This window comes from Rana temporaria, unplaced genomic scaffold, assembly GCF_905171775.1.
Source record: "Rana temporaria unplaced genomic scaffold, aRanTem1.1, whole genome shotgun sequence".
Classification (NCBI taxonomy): Eukaryota; Metazoa; Chordata; class Amphibia; order Anura; family Ranidae; genus Rana; species Rana temporaria.
In genome coordinates this window covers 38023-62240 of record NW_024404595.1, presented here as the reverse complement: position 1 = coordinate 62240, position 24218 = coordinate 38023, and the positions used below count along the sequence as shown (strand labels likewise).

Below are 24218 nucleotides of genomic sequence, written 5' to 3'. Positions count from 1 at the left end.
TTGTAATGTGTCCAGTACCTTCTGCAATGAACTGTCAGTAATGTCCCATCTTCTGAAATACATAGTTCCGTTACAAGGATCATCAAGGTCAGTCGGCACTTCCTGCATCCGCCATATACCCTCCGCGTCCATAGCCTGGGGTGGGCAAGCACACTGTCACTCTGCCGCTTTGCCAACTCTTCAGCCAGGATTTCAGTACCTCCTGATAGTCCCAGGCAAAGGAAGGCCAGCCCTGGCGCTGAGCAGAGTCTAGCAGCCGCTGATGTGATGGAGCCGCTTTTGTGCCCCACTTGGGTGCTTCCTTCTGCCAAACGGGGCCTCCTGTTCTCCAGAACACTCCGAGCAAACCAAGAGCTAAGCCCGGCCCTGGAAACTCCAACCAAGAGCTAAGCCTGGCCCTCTATACTCCAACCAAGAGCTAAGCCTGGCCCTGTAAACTCCAACCAAGAGCTAAGCCTGGCCCTCTATACTCCAACCAAGAGCTAAGCCCGGCCCTGTAAACTCCTCCAACCAAGAGCTAAGCCCGGCCCTGTAAACTCCAACCAAGAGCTAAGCCCGGCCCTGTAAACTCCAACCAAGAGCTAAGCCCGGCCCTGTCCTTTATACCCTGACCATCGTCCTTTATACCCCGACCATCGTCCTTTATACCCCGACCATCGTCCTTTATACCCCGACCATCGTCCTTTATACTCCAATCATCGTCCTTTATACTCCGATCATCGTCCTTTATACCCCGATCATCGTCCTTTATACCCCAATCATCGTCCTTTATACCCCAATCATCGTCCTTTATACTCCAATCATCGTCCTTTATACTCCAATTATCGTCCTTTATACCCCACCCATCGTACTGGAGATCAATGTAACCCCGATCTTTTGGGTACAGACACCAGATGATTGGCAGATCCTCTAATCTATGGACTGTCCCCTCCCCCAGGTATGGAATGACGCCGCCTCTCAGATCTTCTACTCTCTGGGGATCGGATTCGGTGGTTTGCTCTCGATGGCTTCATACAACAAGTTTGACAACAATGTCATCAGGTAAGTGCCGCACCTACCTGGGCACCGCCGGCACCGGTATGAATGGAAGGAGCGCCGCGGTGTGAGGCGGATTTATTTGGTAGAGATGAATTGTTCGGGGTCACAGTCTCAGGCAGTGATGGGGAATCTCGACCCCCCCCCCCAGATGTTGTGGAACTATATCTCCCATGATGTACTCTGCAGTGTAGTGGAGCATCATGGGAAATGTAGTTCCAAAACATCTGGGATGCCGAGGTTCCCCAGGACTGGTCTAGGATGTGTCTTGGAGACCAGTAGCTAAAGCGGTAGAGAGGCTCCCACCGACCAGAAGAATAAATACAGGTCACCCTAGCAGATGACACAGGCTCACCCGAGGTGCGGGGTCCAAGCATTCACCCGAGGTGCGGGGTCCAAGCGTTCACCCGAGGTGCGGGGTCCAAGCGTTCACCCGAGGTGCGGGGTCCAAGCGTTCACCCAAGGTGCGGGGTCCAAGCGTTCACCCGAGGTGCGGGGTCCAAGCGTTCACCTGAGGTGCGGGGTCCAGGTATTCACCCGAGGTGCGGGGTCCAGGTATTCACCCGAGGTGCGGGGTCCAAGTGTTCACCAGAGGTGCGAGGTCCAAGCATTCACCCGAGATGCGGGGTCCAAGCATTCACCCGAGGTGCGGGGTCCAAGCATTCACCCGAGGTGCGGGGTCCAAGTATTCACCCGAGGTGCGGGGTCCAAGTATTCACCTGAGGTGCGAGGTCCAAGTATTCACCCGAGGTGTGGGGTCCAAGTATTCACCCGAGGTGCGGGGTCCAAGTATTCACCTGAGGTGCGAGGTCCAAGTATTCACCCGAGGTGCGGGGTCCAAGTATTCACCCGAGGTCTAAGTACAAACCGGTATTCACCAGAGCTCCTGATGGTGGGGATGGGTTTTGCTGCATGTTAGTACCAGTTCACAGTCCTCAGGACCCCCCCCATCGGGGTCCAGTAGTGCATATTGCAGGTAGGGATCAAGCAGAAGCCTAGTCAAGGAACAAGTCAAAGGTCGGTAACGACCATTACTGGAGATAAGGAGAGGTGCAGGGAAGACGGGGGTGAGATATCAGAGATCACAATCATCTGGCAAACAGGAAGTGCGGAGACTTGGTATAACTCAGGAAGTTGATGGGAGGAGCAAAGAGTTCATCAGGTGAGATTGTCCATACAGATCAGACAGGGAGATGAAGTTACATCTGTGAGGAGAGCTCTGAGAGCTGATTGGAGGGAAGGGACACACCCCCCTGGACACAGGAATATACCCGCCAATCAGGTGTTTGCTTTCACTGTCATGTGGGATCTGATTGGTTCCCTCGGGAGGCTCCTTTGTAGGGAGGTGTGTTCCGGCTCTCTGATGTCCGTCTCTCTCTCTCTCAGGGACACGCTGGTTATCGCCATCGGCAACTGCTGCACCAGCTTCTTCGCCGGATTCGCCATTTTCTGCATCCTGGGTCACATGGCCTGGAAGAAGCGCGTGCCGGTCGGGGAAGTGGCCGATTCCGGTGAGTTCATGAAAAATCTACCGACCAATCCTATTAGATTGTGCAATCATTGGAGCCGAAAATCTACCCCGAACCCCAAAATAATCCCCGAACCCCAAAATAATCCCAGAGCCTCAGACTAATCCCCGAACCCCAAAATAATTCCCGAGCCCCAGACTAATCCCTGAACCCCAAAATAATTCCCGAGCCCCAGACTAATCCCTGAACCCCAAAATAATCCTCGAACCCCAAAATAATCCCTGAGCCTCAGACTAATCCCCAAACCCCAAAATAATCCCCGAACCCCAAAATCCCTGAACTCCGAACTTCAACCTAATCCCCCAACCCCAAAATAATCCCCGAACCCCAAAATCCCTGAACCCCGAACTTCAACCTAATCCCCGAACCCCAAAATAATCCCAGAGCCTCAGACTAATCGCCGAACCTCAGAGGAATCCCCGAACCTCAGACTAATCCCTGAACCCCAAAATAATCCCTAAACCTCAACCTAATCCCCGAACCCCAATGTAATCCCTAATCCTCAACCTAATCCCTGAACCCCAAAATAATCCCCGAACCTCAGAGGAATCCCCAAATTTCAGACTAATCCCTGAACCCCAATGTAATCCCCAAACCCCAAAATAATCCCAGAACCTCAGAGGAATCCCCGAACTTCAGACTAATCCCCAAACCCCAAAATAATCCCCGAACCTCAGAGGAATCCCCAAATTTCAGACTAATCCCTGAACCCCAATATAATCCCCAAACCTCAGACTAATCCCAAACCCTAATGTAACCCCTAATCTTCAACCTAATCCCCGAACCCCAATGTAATGCCTAATCCTCAACTTAACCCACGAACCCCAAAATCCCCAAACCCCAATGTAATCCCCAAACCTCAGACTAATCCCTGAACCCCAATGTAATCCCTAATCCTCAACCTAATCCCTGAACCTCCGTGTAATCCCTAAGACTCAAACTAATCCCCGAACCCCAATGTAATCCCTAATCCCGAACCTCAGAATAATCCCCCTTCCCTTTTACAGATAATACAAATAGAATATCCGCCAAGGAAACAATGGCAGGAAACTCCTAGAAGAAGGTCCCATGTCCTCCTCTGAGTGAGGCCAGAAGTCTAGTCATAGGATGCTGCAAGGAAGTGATGACATCATAGTGTGGAACTGACCTACATTGACCAATAACCATCCCCTGTCTCCCCGCAGGCCCCGGATTAGCATTTGTTGCCTACCCAGAAGCCCTCGCTCTTCTTCCAGGTTCCGTCTTCTGGTCCATCTTGTTTTTCCTCATGCTCTTCACACTGGGAGTGGACACTCTGGTAAGTGATTTCTCTCCTAACGCTTTCCATCACAGGAGACCTTTGTGCCAGACCGCCGCCAGACCGCCATCAGACCGCCAGACCGCCATCAGACCGCCAGACCGCCATCCGCCGCCGGATCGCCATCCGCCGCCAGACCGCCATCCGACGCCAGACCCCCATCAGACCGGCATCCGACGCCAGACCGCCATCAGACCGCCAGACCGCCATCCGCCGCCAGACCACCGCCGGATCGCCATCCGACGCCAGACCGCCATCCGACGCCAGACCGCCATCAGACCACCATCCGACGCCAGACCGCCATCAGACCGCCATCCGACGCCAGACCGCCATTGGACACCAGACCGCCATCAGACCGCCATCCGACGCCAGACCGCCATCAGACCGCCATCCGACGCCAGACCGCCATTGGACGCCAGACCGCCATTGGACGCCAGACCGCCATCAGACCGCCAGACCGCCATCCGCCGCCAGACCGCCGCCGGATCGCCATCCGACGCCAGACCGCCATCCGACGCCAGACCGCCATCAGACCACCATCCGACGCCAGACCGCCATCAGACCGCCATCCGACGCCAGACCGCCATCAGACCGCCATCCGACGCCAGACCGCCATCAGACCGCCATCCGACGCCAGACCGCCATCCGACGCCAGACCGCCATCCGACTGCCATCCGACGCCAGACCGCCATCCGACCGCCAGACCGCCATCCGATGCCAGACCGCCATCAGACCGCCGCCAGACCGCCATCCGACGCCAGACCGCCATCAGACCGCCAGACCGCCATCAGACGCCAGACATCTGTAGATTGGCGTTACTCCCATTTCCTGGCTGTCCACATGATGACCAATGGCTGCCCCCGGGTCCTTCCAGAGTAGAAAATACCATTCTGGTCATTGGACAGTTTTATCTTTTATGTCCCCTCCCCCCTCTGTGTGTTCCCAATAGCAAGCCTGAATACAATTCACAGCAAAGCAGTAAAATGTCCCGGCAAAGAACTGACTCGGCAGCACCACCTGCTGGCTGTAAGTGAAAACTACACCGTAGGTATATATATTATATCCTATTGATATGAATATAAAAAATTACCAAAATGGGAAAAAAAAAGTCTCTCTAGATGGATGTGCGAGGCAAAGTCTCCGCCCGTGAGCCGAACCAATCAGATTATCTCCTGTGTGGTCTATGAGCCAATCAGAACTGCAGAACTCCTGAGGAACTCTGCTTGGGGTGACGTGTCCCTGACATTTGGCTCAATGCAGAGTTTAGTTCCTGAGCTCTGAGGTGATCCAGGAACATAACCGTAACCCTGCTGAGTACTTACCTGAGACTGGCCTTCTATAGGGCTGGTGTTCTGGCTGAGTACCTACCTGAGACTGACCTTCGATAGTGCTGGTGTCCTGCCTGAGTACCTACCTGAGACTGGTCTTCTAAAGGCTTGGTGTTCTGGCTGAGCACCTACCTGAGACTGGCCTTCTATAGGGCTGGTGTCCCAGCTGAGCACCTACCTGAGACTGGCCTTTTATAGGGTTGTGGTCCCAGCTAAGTACCTACCTGAGACTGGCCTTCTATAGGGTTTGTGTCCCAGCTGAGCACCTACCTGAGACTGACCATCTATAGGCCTGGTGTCCTGCCTGAGCACCTACCTGAGACTGACCTTCTATAGGATTGGTGTCCCAGCTGAGCACCTACCTGAGACTGGCCTTCTTTAGGGCTGGTGTCCTGCCTGAGCACCTCCCTAAGACTGACCTTTGATAGTGCTGGTGTCCTGCCTGAGCACCTACCTGAGACTGGCCTTTTATAGGGTTGGTGTCCCAGATGAGCACCTACCTGAGACTGGCCTTCTATAGGGCTGGCGTCCTGCCTGAGCACCTACCTGAGACTGCCCCTCTAAAGGCTTGGTGTTCCAGCTGAGCACCTACCCGAGACTGCCCTTCTATAGGGTTGGTGTCCCAGCTGAGCACCTACCTGAGACTGACCTTCGATAGTGCTGGTGTCCTGCCTGAGTACCTACCTGAGACAGGCCCCCTAAAGGCTTGGTGTTCTAGCTGAGCACCTACCTGAGACTGCCCTTCTATAGGGTTGGTGTCCCAGCTGAGCACCTACCTGAGACTGACCTTCGATAGTGCTGGTGTCCCAGCTGAGCACCTACCTGAGACTGAAATAGGGCTGGTGTCCCAGCTGACGGCATAGATTTCCCATGTCCCGTAGTCCATCATACTCTGTAATTCTCTGGCTCTCTCGTGACTCTCTTCTCCCTCTCTCCTCTCCTCTCCTCTCCTCTCCCTCTCTTCTCTTCTCCTCTCTCCCTCTCTTCTCTTCTCCTCTCTCCCTCTTTCCCTCTCTTCTCTTCTCCTCTCTCCCTCTTTCCCTCTCTTCTCCTCTCTCCTCTTCTCCTCTCCTAGTTCGGGAATATGGAGGGGATCGTGACGGCCGTATTGGACGAGTTCCCGGCACTTCGGGATTGGAAGCGGAAGACGATGTTCCTCGGGGGTCTCTGCTTCTTCTTCTACTTGATGGGACTTCTGCTGGTCACCGAGGTGAGACCCCAAATCTATTACTGAGGTGACATCACACCGTCATCGGCCAATCGCGTGTGAGTATTGACAAACCACGTCTGGTGCCACAGACGGTGCCACGGCACCACTCAGGACTCTCCTAGAAGCTTGGTCCATAGTCACACTTGGCGGCCCTTTGCTGGTCTGGCCCCCATCCGTACCGGACAGAGACCTCCTTTGGGTGGAGCCCAGCAATAGAAATGGGCGGTTCCTTTCATTCTGAATCGAAATTCCGACACATTTTTTGTTATTTGGAAATCTGGATTTATTGAAATTTCCAAATTATAATGGTAACGATCGGTGATCTTGGCGGGGGGGGGGGGGGCAATTGTCTGATTTATGGGGGGTTTATGAGAATTGGATCTGGTGAATGGTATATACACACCCCAGTTGGGGGGGAGTCAGTGAGGCTCGTTCTCTGGTAGAGGTGGCTCTTTAATTAGGTGGTCGCCTAAGGCCTCGAACTCACAGAGGCCTTGTGGCCGCCTAACTTGCCCAATGCATTACCCCAGTTTTGAGGGACAGGGGACCGTGATAAAAGCCTTGACTCAGGAGCGGGGCCGCCAGTGTCCCTAACAACCAGCAAATATCGGTGACACCACCCCTTGTGATGTCAATGACCCAGCATGCCCTCAGTCAATGATGTCACAAGGGGGCGGGTTCACCAGGTGACCTCACCCCTTAGTTATTAAAGAACAGGATCTGGGGGCCACCTTGTTAAAGGGGGCTTCCAGATTCCGATAAGCCCCCTGCCCACAGACCCCAACAACCACCGACCAGGGTTGTGGGGAAGAGGCCCTTGTCCTTGAATTATTATTCCCATCATGGGGCCCCATGTCAAGTTTTGGGCCTCACAAAGCCTGGAGCCGCCTCTGTATAATCCCCGCCTTCTCCTCACAGGGCGGCATCTACTGGTTCACCTTGATTGACTCGTACAGCACCAGCTTCGGCCTCATCATCATCACCCTCTTCATGTGTCTCGGCATCGCCTTCTTCTACGGTGAGTGCGGCTGACCCAAGCCCCAGGCGGGTCGGTATGACCGGCAATTGGTTGGTAACCGGTAAGGACACGGCTATGGTTAGAATCGGGGGATTTCTGTGGGGCCCATCGGCATGGTGAACCGGGAGACCGCGACAACCCAACTGCTGGAAACCTCCCCATTGTGGGAGGGGCAGAGACACAAACTACTGCAGGGAAACCTCCCCATTGTGGGAGGGGCAGAGACACAAACTACTGCAGGGAAACCTCCCCATTGTGGGAGGGGCAGAGACACAAACTACTGCAGGGAAACCTCCCCATTGTGGGAGGGGCAGAGACACAAACTACTGCAGGAAATCTCCCCATTGTGGGCTGGGCAAAGACACAAACTACTGCAGGAAACCTCCCCATTGTGGGAGGGGCAGAGACACAAACTACTGCGGGAAACCTCCCCATTGTGGGAGGGGCAGAGACACAAACTACTGCAGGGAAATCTCCTCATTGTGGGAGGGGCAGAGACACAAACTACTGCAGGAAATATCCCCATTGTGGGAGGGGCAGAGACACAAACTACTGCGGGAAATCTCCCCATTGTGGGAGGGGCAGAGACACAAACTACTGCAGGAAATCTCCCCATTGTGGGAGGGGCAGAGACACAAACTACTGCAGGGAAACCTCCCCATTGTGGGAGGGGCAGAGACACAAACTACTGCAGGAAACCTCCCCATTGTGGGAGGGGCAGAGACACAAACTACTGCAGGAAACCTCCCCATTGTGGGAGGGGCAGAGACACAAACTACTGCAGGAAATCTCACCATTGTGGGAGGGGCAGAGACACAAACTACTGCAGGAAATCTCCCTATTGTGGGAGGGGCAGAGACACAAACTACTGCGGGAAACATCCCCATTGTGGGAGGGGCAGAGACACAAACTACTGCAGGAAATCTCCCCATTGTGGGAGGGGCAGAGACACAAACTACTGCAGGGAAACCTCCCCATTGTGGGAGGGGCAGAGACACAAACTACTGCAGGAAACCTCCCCATTGTGGGAGGGGCAGAGACACAAACTACTGCAGGAAACCTCCCCATTGTGGGAGGGGCAGAGACACAAACTACTGCAGGAAATCTCACCATTGTGGGAGGGGCAGAGACACAAACTACTGCAGGAAATCTCCCTATTGTGGGAGGGGCAGAGACACAAACTACTGCGGGAAACATCCCCATTGTGGGAGGGGCAGAGACACAAACTACTGCAGGAAATCTCCCCATTGTGGGAGGGGCAGAGACACAAACTACTGCAGGGAAATCTCCCCATTGTGGGAGGGGGGTGGGGTATCCAATGTCTTTGTTTTTCCATTCTCATGATGTGATTGGTCATTATTGGATTTCGTCTTTTTCTGGCTCTCAGGTGTGAATCAGTTTTGTCAGGATATTGTGGATATGATTTGCCACTGTCCTCCCTGGTGCACCAAACTCCTCCTCTACTTCAAGGCATGCTGGGTATTCTGCACACCGGTCCTCCTGCTGGTAAGTGTCCCCTACTTCCGGAGAAGAACACCCAACCCCCCCCCGTACACCTGTGCTCTACACCCAGGAGAGTAGGGGGGGGGGTCGGTGGAGTCCCAGGAGAGTAGGGGGGGGGGGGTCGGTGGAGTCCCAGGAGAGTGGGGGGGGTCGGTGGGAGTCCCAGGAGAGTAGGGGGGTCGGTGGGCGTCCCAGGAGAGTAGGGGGGTCGGTGGACGTCCCAGGAGAGTAGGGGGGTCGGTGGACGTCCCAGGAGAGTAGGGGGGTCGGTGGACATCCCAGGAGAGTAGGGGGGTCGGTGGACATCCCAGGAGAGTAGGGGGGTCGGTGGGCGTCCCAGGAGAGTAGGGGGGTCGGTGGACGTCCCAGGAGAGTAGGGGGGTCGGTGGACATCCCAGGAGAGTAGGGGGGTCGGTGGACATCCCAGGAGAGTAGGGGGGTCGGTGGACGTCTCAGGAGAATAGGGGGGTCGGTGGACGTCTCAGGAGAGTAGGGGGGGCGGTGGACGTCCCAGGAGAGTAGGGGGGGCGGTGGATGTCCCAGGAGAGTAGGGGGGGCGGTGGATGTCCCAGGAGAGTAGGGGGGTCGGTGGACGTCCCAGTGTATTGTCATCTAATGAGAACTGAAGAAACGTTGCAGGGAAGGGGGAGGGGTCAATGACTGGAGATCCAATAGCGTCCTCCTGGGTGTCGGATCTCCTCTAGACTGGGGACATTGTGGGGGTTCAGGGTCAGCCGCCACCTCTCCAACCCCTAAGGTCACAGCACTGGAACTCTATACTCCCTCCACATACACTCACTCTTTAATTTGCCCCAACAACCTCCCTCTTTGGCCCCCTCCCACCCCCGGCCCTATGGGCGTCTTTGGCCCCCTCCCACCCCCGGCCCTATGGGCGTCTTTGGCCCCCTCCCACCCCCGGCCCTACGGGTGTCTTTGGCCCCCTCCCACCCCCGGCCCTACGGGTGTCTTTGGCCCCCTCCCACCCCCGGCCCTACGGGCGTCTTTGGCCCCCTCCCACCCCCGGCCCTACGGGTGTCTTTGGCCCCCTCCCACCCCCGGCCCTACGGGCGTCTTTGGCCCCCTCCCACCCCCGGCCCTACGGGCGTCTTTGGCCCCCTCCCACCCCCGGCCCTACGGGCGTCTTTGGCCCCCTCCCACCCCCGGCCCTACGGGCGTCTTTGGCCCCCTCCCACCCCCGGCCCTACGGGCGTCTTTGGCCATAGTTGGGTCGCTGTGTAGAGATTTAATTTCTAATACCGATTTCCTCTCCCGTAGTTCATCCTCTTCTACATCTTCATGGAAATGTACAACACTCCGCTGCACTACGGGCATTATGAGTACCCGCGCTGGGGCAAGGCGCTGGGCATATGTTTGGGCACCCTGTGCTGCATCCAGATTCCCATCTGGGCCGGAGTCGCCATTTTCCGGGAGAGCGGGACGCTGGTCGATGTGAGTAGACCGGTTTTCCCGTATTGTACGATGTGTATGGAGATCTACAACCCTCCACATTCTCCGCACTCCATTGTTGGGAGTCGCCGTGTGCAATTCGTTTCATTCCAAATTCTGTTATATTAGTTCATTCCGAAATTTCCTAAAAATTCGTAAATTAGAATTTCCAAAATTTCTAATTTAAGAATTTTTCGGAAATTCGGAATTACTTAAATATGAAAATTTGAAATATTCTTTTTGTTACATGAATTTTTTTGCATTTTTTGGAAATTTGGAAATTCAAAAATACTAATTTTCTGATTTTCACATTTCAGAATTTACAAAATTTTAAATTGTATTAATTAGAAATTCCAAATTTTCAAATTTACAAAATGTAAATATTCCGGAATTCTTTCCAAAATTGTTATATTTCGAAATTTTGAAATATTAAAATTTTTGAAATTTTGAAATATTAAAATTTTAGAAATTTTGAAAATTAGAAATTTTGAAATGTAAAAATCCAAATTTTTCCGAAAAATTCAAAAAAACAAATATGACCAAAAACGAAAACTAACGCATTTTTCGGTCTAGTTAGGAGGAATTTGGCTATATAGCGCCATCCTTTGCTGTGGCGCTGTACAGAACAATACAATGGGCTAGATTCACATAGATTATCGGATCTTTAGATCCGCGTAATCTATGTGATTTACGATCCACCGGCGCAATTTAGCGAGGCTAGTGCAGTATTCACAAAGCACTTACCTCCAAACTTGCGCTGTCGGGTCGTAACTCCCCCGGTGGAATTCAAATTCCGCGGCTAGGGGGAGTGTACAATTTAAATCAGGCGCGTTCCCGCGCCGATTTAACTGCGTATGCGCCGCCGGCGAAATTTCCCAGTGCGCATGCTCCAAATGACGTTGCTAGGACGTCATTGTTTTCGGCGGCAACGTCAATTGCAGCCATCCGTATTCGCAATCGACTTAAGCAAACGACGTAAAAATTTGAAACTCGGCGCGGGAACGTCGGCCATACTTAACATTAGCTACCCCTCATATAGCAGGGGTAACTATCCGCCGGAAAAAGCCGAACGCAAACGACGTAAAAAGTAAGTGACGGGCGGGTGTTCGTTTCTGAATTGGCGGTTCTCCTCATTTGCATATCCGACGCGTAAAAAACAGCGACGACACCTAGCGGCCGGCGGGAGAATGCAGCCTAAGATCCGATTGGTGAAAGTCACTTCCACCTGTCTGATCTAAGGGAGATCTATGCGGAATCTGATTCTATGAATCCGTCGCATAGATCCCACCGACGGAACTCAGAGATACGACGGCGGATCTCTTTGTGAATCCGCCCCAATGCATCCATCGGTGACTCGCGCAGCACAATATATAAACACGGAATAACAGAGCCTTGGACACAGGAGCTTACAATCTACAACGTAGCTGAAGTATAGAAGTGAAATGAGAACTGTCTGTGCTCTAATATCTCTCTTTTCTTCTCATCAGAGGTTTCAGAATTCCCTGCGGCCGTTGAACTCCTGGCGATCGTCCAGCAACCAGCGGGACCCGTCCTCCTCGATCATCGACGTCCCGTACACTGTCAACTTGACTGAGCAGGACTTCAATGACCCCGTGTGGCAGACGGGGGGCGCCAGTGAGGCCTGACCCTCCACATGGAAGACTTTGTGCGTCGGGCCAATGAGCAGCAGAGCTTCTGACTTTTCCAAAATACCTTCTGGAATGATCTGCTGGGACTGGCCAATGAGAGGAAGGGGCAGTGCCATCCTCTGCCTCTAGGGGGGAAGGGGCAGTGCCATCCTCTGCCTCTAGGGGGGAAGGGGCAGTGCCATCCTCTGCGGGGAAGGGGCAGTGCCATCCTCTGCCTCTGGGGGGAAGGGGCAGTGCCATCCTCTGCCTCTAGGGGGAAGGGGCAGTGCCATCCTCTGCCTCTAGGGGGGAAGGGGCAGTGCCATCCTCTGCGGGGAAGGGGCAGTGCCATCCTCTGCCTCTGGGGGGAAGGGGCAGTGCCATCCTCTGCCTCTAGGGGGAAGGGGCAGTGCCATCCTCTGCCTCTAGGGGGAAGGGGCAGTGCCATCCTCTGCCTCTAGGGGGGAAGGGGCAGTGCCATCCTCTGCCTCTAGGGGGGAAGGGGCAGTGCCATCCTCTGCCTCTGGGGGGGAAGGGGCAGTGCCATCCTCTGCCTCTGGGGGGGAAGGGGCAGTGCCATCCTCTGCCTCTGGGGGGGAAGGGGCAGTGCCTTCCTCTGCCTCTAGGGGGAAGGGGCAGTGCCATCCTCTGCCTCTAGGGGGAAGGGGCAGTGCCATGTCAGTGCCATCCTCTGCCTCTGGGGGGAAGGGGCAGTGCCATCCTCTGCCTCTGGGGGAAGAGGCAGTGCCATCCTCTGCCTCTGGGGGAAGAGGCAGTGCCATCCTGTGCCTCTGGGGGAAGAGGCAGTGCCATCCTCTGCCTCTGGGGGAAGGGGCAGTGCCATCCTCTGCCTCTGGGGGAAGGGGCAGTGCCATCCTCTGCCTCTGGGGGGAAGGGGCAGTGCCATCCTCTGCCTCTGGGGGGGAGGGGCAGTGCCATCCCCTGCCTCTGGGGGGAAGGGGCAGTGCCATCCTCTGCCTCTGGGGGGAAGGGGCAGTGCCATCCTCTGCCTCTGGGGGGGGAGGGGCAGTGCCATCCTCTGCCTCTGGGGGGGGAGGGGCAGTGCCATCCTCTGCCTCTGGGGGGGAAGGGGCAGTGCCATCCTCTGCCTCTGGGGGGGAAGGGGCAGTGCCATCCTCTGCCTCTGGGGGGGAAGGGGCAGTGCCTTCCTCTGCCTCTAGGGGGAAGGGGCAGTGCCATCCTCTGCCTCTAGGGGGAAGGGGCAGTGCCATCCTCTGCCTCTAGGGGGAAGGGGCAGTGCCATGTCAGTGCCATCCTCTGCCTCTGGGGGGAAGGGGCAGTGCCATCCTCTGCCTCTGGGGGGAAGGGGCAGTGCCATCCTCTGCCTCTGGGGGGAAGGGGCAGTGCCATCCTCTGCCTCTGGGGGGAAGGGGCAGTGCCATCCTCTGCCTCTAGGGGGAAGGGGCAGTGCCATGTCAGTACCATCCTCTGCGGGGAAGGGGCAGTGCCATCCTCTGCCTCTGGGGGGGAAGGGGCAGTGCCATCCTCTGCCTCTAGGGGGGGAAGGGGCAGTGCCATCCTCTGCCTCTAGGGGGAAGGGGCAGTGCCATCCTCTGCCTCTAGGGGGAAGGGGCAGTGCCATGTCAGTGCCATCCTCTGCCTCTGGGGGGAAGGGGCAGTGCCATCCTCTGCCTCTGGGGGAAGAGGCAGTGCCATCCTCTGCCTCTGGGGGAAGAGGCAGTGCCATCCTCTGCCTCTGGGGGAAGGGGCAGTGCCATCCTCTGCCTCTGGGGGGAAGGGGCAGTGCCATCCTCTGCCTCTGGGGGGGAAGGGGCAGTGCCATCCTCTGCCTCTGGGGGGAAGGGGCAGTGCCATCCTCTGCCTCTGGGGGGAAGGGGCAGTGCCATCCTCTGCCTCTGGGGGGGAGGGGCAGTGCCATCCTCTGCCTCTGGGGGGGAAGGGGCAGTGCCTTCCTCTGCCTCTAGGGGGAAGGGGCAGTGCCATCCTCTGCCTCTAGGGGGAAGGGGCAGTGCCATGTCAGTGCCATCCTCTGCCTCTGGGGGGAAGGGGCAGTGCCATCCTCTGCCTCTGGGGGGAAGGGGCAGTGCCATCCTCTGCCTCTAGGGGGAAGGGGCAGTGCCATCCTCTGCCTCTGGGGGGAAGGGGCAGTGCCATCCTCTGCCTCTAGGGGGAAGGGGCAGTGCCATGTCAGTACCATCCTCTGGGGGGGAAGGGGCAGTGCCATCCTCTGCCTCTGGGGGGGAAGGGGCAGTGCCATCCTCTGCCTCTGGGGGGGAAGGGGCAGTGCCATCCTCTGCCTCTGGGGGGAAGGGGCAGTGCCATCCTCTGCCTCTAGGGGGAAGGGGCAGTGCCATCCTCTGCCTCTGGGGGGAAGGGGCAGTGCCATCCTCTGCCTCTAGGGGGAAGGGGCAGTGCCATCCTCTGCCTCTAGGGGGAAGGGGCAGTGCCATGTCAGTACCATCCTCTGGGGGGGAAGGGGCAGTGCCATCCTCTGCCTCTGGGGGGGAAGGGGCAGTGCCATCCTCTGCCTCTGGGGGGGAAGGGGCAGTGCCATCCTCTGCCTCTAGGGGGGGAAGGGGCAGTGCCATTTCAGTGCCATCCTCTGCCTCTAGGGGGGGAAGGGGCAGTGCCATCCTCTGCCTCTAGGGGGGGAAGGGGCAGTGCCATCCTCTGCCTCTAGTCTACCCAGACACTTCCCCCGGTGCCTGAAATGCGTCACTCTCGGACGCCTCATAGAATTGTTTACTGGACTCTCTGTGGCCTCATCTGCTGGGCCGTGTTTACTAAGCAGTGTTCATCATTGTGGTGCCAACGCCTAGAAGGTTCCATGGGGGGGCGCCGTACATCTCAGTGACCGTCGGATCTTCCTGTGCCATCCAATGTTGGAGACCAAACATGTGCGCTGTGCCCAGACCAATTTACCAACCACTTCCTGGGGTGGGGGGATTTCTATATGGAGGGGTCAGGAGGAGAAGTGGAGATGTGCTCCACCATAAAGTAGGGCCCCATAGTAAATGTCTCTTGTGGCTCTGAAGTCAGTGTCATGTGTGACCTGTAGTATAAGTCACTTGTGGCCCCCATTGTGTATGTCACTTGTGGCCCCCATTGTGTATGTCACTTGTGGCCCCCGTAGTGTATGTCACTTGTGGCCCCCGTAGTGTATGTCACTTGTGGGCCCCCGTAGTGTATGTCACTTGTGGGCCCCCGTAGTGTATGTCACTTGTGGGCCCCCGTAGTGTATGTCACTTGTGGGCCCCCGTAGTGTATGTCACTTGTGGCCCCCGTAGTGTATGTCACTTGTGGCCCCCATTGTGTATGTCACTTGTGGCCCCCATAATGTATGTCACTTGTGGCCCCGTAATGTATGTCACTTGTGGCCCCCATAGTGTATGTCACTTGTGGCCCCCATTGTGTATGTCACTTGTGGCCCCCGTAGTGTATGTCACTTGTGGCCCCCATTGTGTATGTCACTTGTGGCCCCCATAGTGTATGTCACTTGTGGCCCCCATAGTGTATGTCACTTGTGGCCCCCATTGTGTATGTCACTTGTGGCCCCCATAGTGTATGTCACTTGTGGCCCCCATAGTGTATGTCACTTGTGGCCCCCATAGCATAGGTCACTTGTGGCCCCCATTGTGTATGTCACTTGTGGCCCTGAAGTCAAGGTCACATGTGGCCCCATAGTGTATGTCACTTTAACAAGGTGGCCCCCAGATCCTGCTCTTTAATAACTAAGGTGATGTCACCCGGTGAACACGCCCCCTTGTGACATCATTGACTGAGGGCATTCTGGGGTCATTGACGTCACATGGGGCGGTGTCACCGATATTTTCTGGTTGTTAGGGACGCTGGCGGGGCCCCGCTCCTGAGTCAGGGCTCTTAAGGCTGACTGAGCACAGCAACGTTCAGGTCCCCTGTCCCTTTAAAACTGGGGCATGTTAGGCGGCCGCGAGGCCCCTGTGAGTGCGAGGCCTTAGGCGACCGCTGCATCTAGTGGCTGGCCATACACTGTATAGGTCATTGCTGTCCATTTGAAAATGCTAAACGCCTGGCTGTGTCTGGGTTCAGTATTAAGACCTTAAAGTCACATGACCCTCCTCTATCCATATACAACAGCCAGGCAATCGGCATTTTCAGATCCGCAGCGTCTTCCATGACAGGTTTCCTTTGCTGGCTACAGAGGGAGGAGAAAGGGGGAGGAGTCACCTGGGCGTGTAATCTCAGCAAAGCAGTTCTGATTAGCCGGGGAAACGCCTCCTGTGACCTCTGAGTGACCCCTCACTAGACGTTGGGCTCCGATTTGTTACTTGAAATGGCGGCACAATGAGGACGCTTCTCTGTTTGTCCCGAAAATGACAATAAAATGTTTTTATATGTTTAGTAAATTCGGAGAGTTCTGTACGGAATGTGGGGGAGGGGACAGTCTGACGGCACCGGGGACGCGGGTTATCCGATGGGACGCGGGTTATCCGAGGGGGACACCGGGGACGCGGGTTATCCGAGGGGACGCGGGTTATCCGAGGGGGACACCGGGGACGCGGGTTATCCGAGGGGGACACCGGGGACGCGGGTTATCCGAGGGGACTTGAGAAGGCACATGGGTTATATGGGGGGCACAGGGGTTATATGAGGGGATATGGGGGCACAGGGGTTATATGGGGGGATATGGGGGGCACAAGGGGTTATATGAGGGGATATGGGGGGCACAAGGGGTTATATGAGGGGATATGGGGGGATATGGGGGCACAGGGGTTATATGGGGGGCACAGGGGGGATATGGGGGGCACAGGGGTTATATGAGGGGATATGGGGGGCACAGGGGTTATATGAGGGGATATGGGGGGCACAGGGGTTATATGAGGGGATATGGGGGGCACAGGGGTTATATGGGGGGCACAGGGGTTATATGGGGGGCACAGGGGGGATATGGGGGGCACAGGGGTTATATGAGGGGATATGGGGGGCACAGGGGTTATATGAGGGGCACAGGGGTTATATGGGGGGCACAGGGGTTATATGGGGGGCACACGGGTTATATGGGGGGATCCCTTATTCCCTCGGTAGTTGGTACACATGGGGCAGGAAGGTTATCTGAGGGGATCTATTACACACTTCCATTAGCAACAGTGTTGGCATGAAGGTTGTCTGAGGGGAGGGGACACCCAGCTTGTATGAGGGGACACTGGGGGCACACGGGTTATATGAGGGGATGTGGGGGGACACAGGTGATATGAGGGAGAGACAGGGCTTATATGAGTGGATATTGGGTGCACACGGGTCATATGAGGGGAGACGGGGGTTATATGAGGGGGACACAGCTTGTCTGAGGGGACACAGGTGGTATGAGGGGATATGGGGAAAAGGGGCTTATATGGGGGGCACACAGGTTATATGGGGGGCACACAGGTTATATGAGGGGATATGGGGGGCACACGGGTTATATGAGGTATATGGGGGGCACACGGGTTATATGAGGTATATGGGGGGCACACGGGTTATATGAGGGGATATGGGGGCACACTGGTTATATGAGGGTATATGGGGGGCACACGGGTTATATGAGGTATATGGGGGCACACGGGTTATATGAGGGTATATGGGGGGGCACACGGGTTATATGAGGGGATGTGGGGAGCACACGGGTTATATGAGGGGATATGGGGGGCACACGGGTTATATGAGGTATATGGGGGCACACGGGTTATATGAGGGGATATGGGGGCACACTGGTTATATGAGGGGATATGGGGGCCACACGGGTTATATGAGGTATATGGGGGCACACGGGTTATATGAGGGGATATGGGGGGCACACGGGTTATATGAGGTATATGGGGGCACACGGGTTATATGAGGGTATATGGGGGGCACACGGGTTATATGAGGTATATGGGGGCACACGGGTTATATGAGGGTATATGGGGGGCACACGGGTTATATGAGGTATATGAGGGGCACACGGGTTATATGAGGGGATATGGGGAGCACACGGGTTATATGAGGTATATGGGGGGCACACGGGTTATATGAAAGGATATGGGGCACACGGGTTATATGAGGGGATATGGGGAGCACACGGGTTATATGGGGGGCACACAGGTTATATGAGGGGATATGGGGGGCACACAGGTTATATGAGGGGCACACGGGTTATATGAGGGGATATGGGGGGCACACGGGTTATATGAGGAGCACACGGGTTATATGGGGGGCACACGGGTTATATGAGGGGATATGGGGGGCACACAGGTTATATGAGGGGCACACGGGTTATATGAGGGGATATGGGGGGCACACGGGTTATATGAGGGGCACACGGGTTATATGAGGGGATATGGGGGGCACACGGGTTATATGAGGAGATATGGGGACACACGGGTTATATGAGGGGATATGGGGGGCACACGGGTTATATGAGGTATATGGGGGGCACACGGGTTATATGAGGGGATATGGGGGGCACACGGGTTATATGAGGTATATGGGGGGCACACGGGTTATATGAGGGGATATGGGGGCACACGGGTTATATGAGGGGATATGGGGGGCACACGGGTTATATGAAAGGATATGGGGGCACACGGGTTATATGAGGGGCACACAGGTTATATGAGGGGCACACGGGTTATATGAGGGGATATGGGGGGCACACGGGTTATATGAGGGGCACACGGGTTATATGAGGAGATATGGGGACACACGGGTTATATGAGGGGATATGGGGGCACACGGGTTATATGAGGGGATATGGGGGCACACTGGTTATATGAGGGTATATGGGGGGCACACGGGTTATATGAGGTATATGGGGGACACACGGGTTATATGAGGTATATGGGGGCACACGGGTTATATGAGGGGCACACGGGTTATATGAGGGGATATGGGGGGCACACGGGTTATATGAGGGTATATGGGGGGCACACAGGTTATATGAGGGGATATGGGGGGCACACGGGTTATATGAGGGTATATGGGGGGCACACGGGTTATATGAGGGGATATGGGGGGCACACGGGTTATATGAGGGGATATGGGGGGCACAGGGGTTATATGAGGGGATATGGGGAGCACACGGGTTATATGAGGGGATATGGGGAGCACACGGGTTATATGAGGGGATATGGGGAGCACACGGGTTATATGAGGGGCACACGGGTTATATGAGGGGATATGGGGAGCACACGGGTTATATGAGGGGATATGGGGGCACACTGGTTATATGAGGGTATATGGGGGGCACACGGGTTATATGAGGTATATGGGGGGCACACGGGGGTATATGGGGGACACACGGGTTATATGAGGTATATGGGGGCACACGGGTTATATGAGGGGATATGGGGAGCACCAGGGTTATATGAGGGGATATGGGGGGCACACGGGTTATATGAGGTATATGGGGGGCACACAGGTTATATGAGGTATATGGGGGGCACACGGGTTATATGAGGGGATGTGGGGAGCACACGGGTTATATGAGGTATATGGGGGGCACACGGGTTATATGAGGTATATGGGGGGCACACAGGTTATATGAGGGGATATGGGGAAGACACGGGTTATATGAGGGGATATGGGGGCACAGGGGTTATATGAGGGGATATGGGGGCACAGGGGTTATATGAGGGGATATGGGGGCACAGGGGTTATATGAGGGGCACACGGGTTATATGAGGGGAGATGGGGGGCACACGGGTTATATGAGGTATATGGGGGGCACACGGGTTATATGAGGGGATATGGGGGGCACACAGGTTATATGAGGGGGCACAGGGGTTATCCAAGAAAATCTCTGATACACATTCCTCCTTGTCATTAGTCTGGGGGTCTCCTTAGGGCTGAAGGCTCCTGGATCCTCCATTTCTGCACTTCAGCCGGGTGTTCCCGTGTCGGGGCAATGACTTCTTTCACCGGTTCTAATAAATCTTCTGATCCGCAGAGGCGGGTCTTCTGGGCTCCTCCGGTTCCTGGCTAATTTTCTGAGCGGTTTAGAGGAAATGTGACTACCGGTGTGGAACTTCCATGAGTGACGTTCCACGTGGTAGAGCAGTAATGGCCATCAGGGACCACGTGACTTTCTTCTTCTAGGGGCCACACGATATTCAGCTGTCAGTGGCGTCCATCATGTGACCGTCGGACTCGGTTTATAAAGGTCGGGACTCGGCCACAATCCGGAGCGTCCGGCTCAGTTCAGCGTCTGTATCTTTGTCTCCGGGTTCCTCCTGCGCTCAGGACGTCGATTGTCTCCGGGTTCCTCCTGCGCTCAGGACGTCGATCGTAGAACATGTGACGCGGGTCAAAGCGGAAGACGCGTTCGCTGGACACACATTCTGCGTACGGCTCTAGATCAGTGGTTCTCAAACTTCTAGTGCCGCGACCCCTTAATAAAATTTCCCAAGTTGTGGGGACCCCTAACAGTAAAATTATTTTCACAGCGGGGGTTGCCAGCAAGACAAGTAATTTGCACCCCTAACCCACGGACATTTAGCGCCCCCCCCCGAGTCCCTTCCACTCGTAGAGTATTAAACCCCTTCCGGTACATTTTAGGATGTTCCCGTCTTTCTAATTCTCCTTTCTTTTATCTCTCTGTGATCATTTCTTTTTTCCTCCATCCCCATCTCCAGCCGTCTTTCTTGTTCTTTCTCTCCCTTTTCAGTGGCAGTGATGGTGGGGGGTGGGATCAGTGGCAGTGCTGGTGGGGGATGGGATCAGTGGCAGTGCTGGTGGGGGGTGGGATCAGTGGCAGCGCTGGTGGGGATGGGATCAGTGGCAGTGCTGGTGTGTGGTGGGATCAGTGGCAGTGCTGGTGTGTGGTGGGATCAGTGGCAGTGCTGGTGGGGGGATGGGATCAGTGGCAGTGCTGGTGGGGGATGGGATCAATGGCAGTGCTGGTGGGGGATGGGATGAGTGGCAGTGCTGGTGGGGGTTGGGATCAGTGGCAGTGCTGGTGGGGGATGGGATGAGTGGCAGTGCTGGTGGGGGATGGATGAGTGGCAGTGCTGGTGGGGGGTGGGATCAGTGGCAGTGCTGGTGGGGGATGGGATCAGTGGCAGTGCTGGTGGGGGATGGGATCAGTGGCAGTGCTGGTGGGGGATGGGATCAGTGGCAGTGCTGGTGTGTGGTGGGATCAGTGGCAGTGCTGGTGGGGGGATGGGATCAGTGGCAGTGCTGGTGGGGGATGGGATGAGTGGCAGTGCGGGTGGGGGATGGGATCAATGGCAGTGCTGGTGGGGGATGGGATGAGTGGCAGTGCTGGTGGGGGATGGGATGAGTGGCAGTGCTGGTGGGGGATGGGATGAGTGGCAGTGCTGGTGGGGGATGGGATGAGTGGCAGTGCTGGTGGGGGATGGGATCAGTGGCAGTGCTGGTGGGGGGTGGGATCAGTGGCAGTGCTGGTGGGGAATGGGATCAATGGCAGTGCTGGTGGAGGATGGGATCAGTGGCAGTGCTGGTGGAGGGTGGGATCAGTGGCAGTGCTGGTGGGGGGTGGGATCAGTGGCAGCGCTGGTGGGGGACGGGATCAGTGGCAGCGCTGGTGGGGGATGGGATGAGTGGCAGTGCTGGTGGGGGATGGGATCAGTGGCAGTGCTGGTAGGGGATGGGATCAGTGGCAGTGCTGGTGGGGGGTGGGATCAGTGGCAGTGCTGGTGGGGGTGGGATCAGTGGCAGTGCTGGTGGAGGATGGGATCAGTGGCAGTGCTGGTGGAGGGTGGGATCAGTGGCAGTGCTGGTGGGGGGTGGGATCAGTGGCAGTGCTGGTGGGGGATGGGATCAGTGGCAGTGCTGGTGGGGGATGGGATCAGTGGCAGTGCTGGTGGGGGATGGGATCAGTGGCAGTGCTGGTGTGTGGTGGGATCAGTGGCAGTGCTGGTGTGTGGTGGGATCAGTGGCAGTGCTGGTGGGGGGATGGGATCAGTGGCAGTGCTGGTGGGGGATGGGATCAATGGCAGTGCTGGTGGGGGATGGGATGAGTGGCAGTGCTGGTGGGGGATGGGATGAGTGGCAGTGCTGGTGGGGGATGGGATGAGTGGCAGTGCTGGTGGGGGATGGGATGAGTGGCAGTGCTGGTGGGGGGTGGGATCAGTGGCAGCGCTGGTGGAGGGTGGGATCAGTGGCAGTGCTGGTGGGGGGTGGGATCAGTGGCAGTGCTGGTGGGGGATGGGATCAGTGGCAGTGCTGGTGGGGGATGGGATCAGTGGCAGTGCTGGTGGGGGATGGGATCAGTGGCAGTGCTGGTGTGTGGTGGGATCAGTGGCAGTGCTGGTGTGTGGTGGGATCAGTGGCAGTGCTGGTGGGGGGATGGGATCAGTGGCAGTGCTGGTGGGGGGATGGGATCAGTGGCAGTGCTGGTGGGGGATGGGATGAGTGGCAGTGCGGGTGGGGGATGGGATCAATGGCAGTGCTGGTGGGGGATGGGATGAGTGGCAGTGCTGGTGGGGGATGGGATGAGTGGCAGTGCTGGTGGGGGGTGGGATCAGTGGCAGTGCTGGTGGGGGGTGGGATCAGTGGCAGTGCTGGTGGGGAATGGGATCAATGGCAGTGCTGGTGGAGGGTGGGATCAGTGGCAGTGCTGGTGGAGGGTGGGATCAGTGGCAGTGCTGGTGGGGGGTGGGATCAGTGGCAGCGCTGGTGGGGGACGGGATCAGTGGCAGCGCTGGTGGGGGACGGGATGAGTGGCAGTGCTGGTGGGGGACGGGATCAGTGGCAGTGCTGGTGGGGGATGGGATCAGTGGCAGTGCTGGTGGGGGGTGGGATCAGTGGCAGTGCTGGTGGGGGGTGGGATCAGTGGCAGTGCTGGTGGAGGGTGGGATCAGTGGCAGTGCTGGTGGGGGGTGGGATCAGTGGCAGTGCTGGTGGGGGGTGGGATCAGTGGCAGTGCTGGTGGGATCAGTGGCAGTGCTGGTGGGGGGTGGGATCAGTGGCAGTGCTGGTGGGGGGTGGGATCAGTGGCAGTGCTGGTGGGGGATGGGATGAGTGGCAGTGCTGGTGGGGGATGGGATGAGTGGCAGTGCTGGTGGGGGATGGGATCAGTGGCAGTGCTGGTGGGGGGTGGGATCAGTGGCAGTGCTGGTGGAGGATGGGATCAGTGGCAGTGCTGGTGGGGGGTGGGATCAGTGGCAGTGCTGGTGGGGGGTGGGATCAGTGGCAGTGCTGGTGGGGGGTGGGATCAGTGGCAGTGCTGGTGGGGGGTGGGATCAGTGGCAGTGCTGGTGGAGGATGGGATCAGTGGCAGTGCTGGTGGGGGGTGGGATCAGTGGCAGTGCTGGTGGGGGGTGGGATCAGTGGCAGTGCTGGTGGGGGGTGGGATCAGTGGCAGTGCTGGTGGGGGGTGGGATCAGTGGCAGTGCTGGTGGGGGGTGGGATCAGTGGCAGTGCTGGTGGGGGACGGGATCAGTGGCAGCGCTGGTGGGGGACGGGATCAGTGGCAGCGCTGGTGGGGGACGGGATCAGTGGCAGCGCTGGTGGGGGACGGGATCAGTGGCAGCGCTGGTGGGGGACGGGATCAGTGGCAGCGATGGTGGGGGACGGGATCAGTGGCAGCGCTGGTGGGGATGGGATCAGTGGCAGTGATGGTGGGGGATGGGATCAGTGGCAGCGCTGGTGGGGATGGGATCAGTGGCAGTGATGGTGGGGGATGGGATCAGTGGCAGCGCTGGTGGGGATGGGATCAGTGGCAGTGCTGGTGGGGGATGGGATCAGTGGCAGTGATGGTGGGGGATGGGATCAGTGGCAGCGCTGGTGGGGGACGGGATCAGTGGCAGCGCTGGTGGGGGACGGGATCAGTGGCAGCGCTGGTGGGGGACGGGATCAGTGGCAGCGCTGGTGGGGGACGGGATCAGTGGCAGTGATGGTGGGGGATGGGATCAGTGGCAGTGATGGTGGGGGATGGGATCAGTGGCAGCGCTGGTGGGGGGTGGGATCAGTGGCAGCGCTGGTGGGGGGAGGGATCAGTGGCAGTGCTGGTGGGGGATGGGATCAGTGGCAGTGCTGTTGGGGGGTGGGATCAGTGGCAGTGCTGGTGGGGGATGGGATCAGTGGCAGTGCTGGTGGGGGGTGGGATCAGTGGCAGTGCTGGTGGGGGGTGGGATCAGTGGCAGTGCTGGTGGAGGGTGGGATCAGTGGCAGTGCTGGTGGGGGGTGGGATCAGTGGCAGTGCTGGTGGGGGGTGGGATCAGTGGCAGTGCTGGTGGGATCAGTGGCAGTGCTGGTGGGGGGTGGGATCAGTGGCAGTGCTGGTG

At 56.9% G+C, this 24218-nt stretch overlaps 1 protein-coding gene across 1 annotated transcript; it reads left to right on the top strand.

Moving 5' to 3' along the window:
• Positions 1 to 901: 901 nt before the first annotated feature.
• Positions 902 to 12075, top strand: LOC120922717 (sodium-dependent proline transporter-like). Its single transcript, XM_040334755.1, has 8 exons — positions 902 to 1041; positions 2422 to 2546; positions 3749 to 3861; positions 6265 to 6399; positions 7318 to 7417; positions 8805 to 8923; positions 10196 to 10369; positions 11854 to 12075. Exons 1-8 carry the CDS (start codon positions 917 to 919, stop codon positions 12010 to 12012), a joined length of 1050 nt encoding a protein of 349 aa, XP_040190689.1. The 5' UTR covers positions 902 to 916; the 3' UTR covers positions 12013 to 12075.
• The last annotated feature ends 12143 nt before the right edge of the window (positions 12076 to 24218 follow it).

Excerpts from the sequence above, each read along its gene's own strand:
- LOC120922717 (XM_040334755.1), top strand. The coding sequence starts at position 917 with ATGGACTGTCCCCTCCCCCAGGTATGGAATGACGCCGCCTCTCAGATC. Across the intron at positions 2,547-3,748 it reads CGGGGAAGTGGCCGATTCCG|GCCCCGGATTAGCATTTGTT; the intron begins GTGAGTTCATGA and ends GTCTCCCCGCAG. Across the intron at positions 10,370-11,853 it reads AGAGCGGGACGCTGGTCGAT|AGGTTTCAGAATTCCCTGCG; the intron begins GTGAGTAGACCG and ends TCTTCTCATCAG.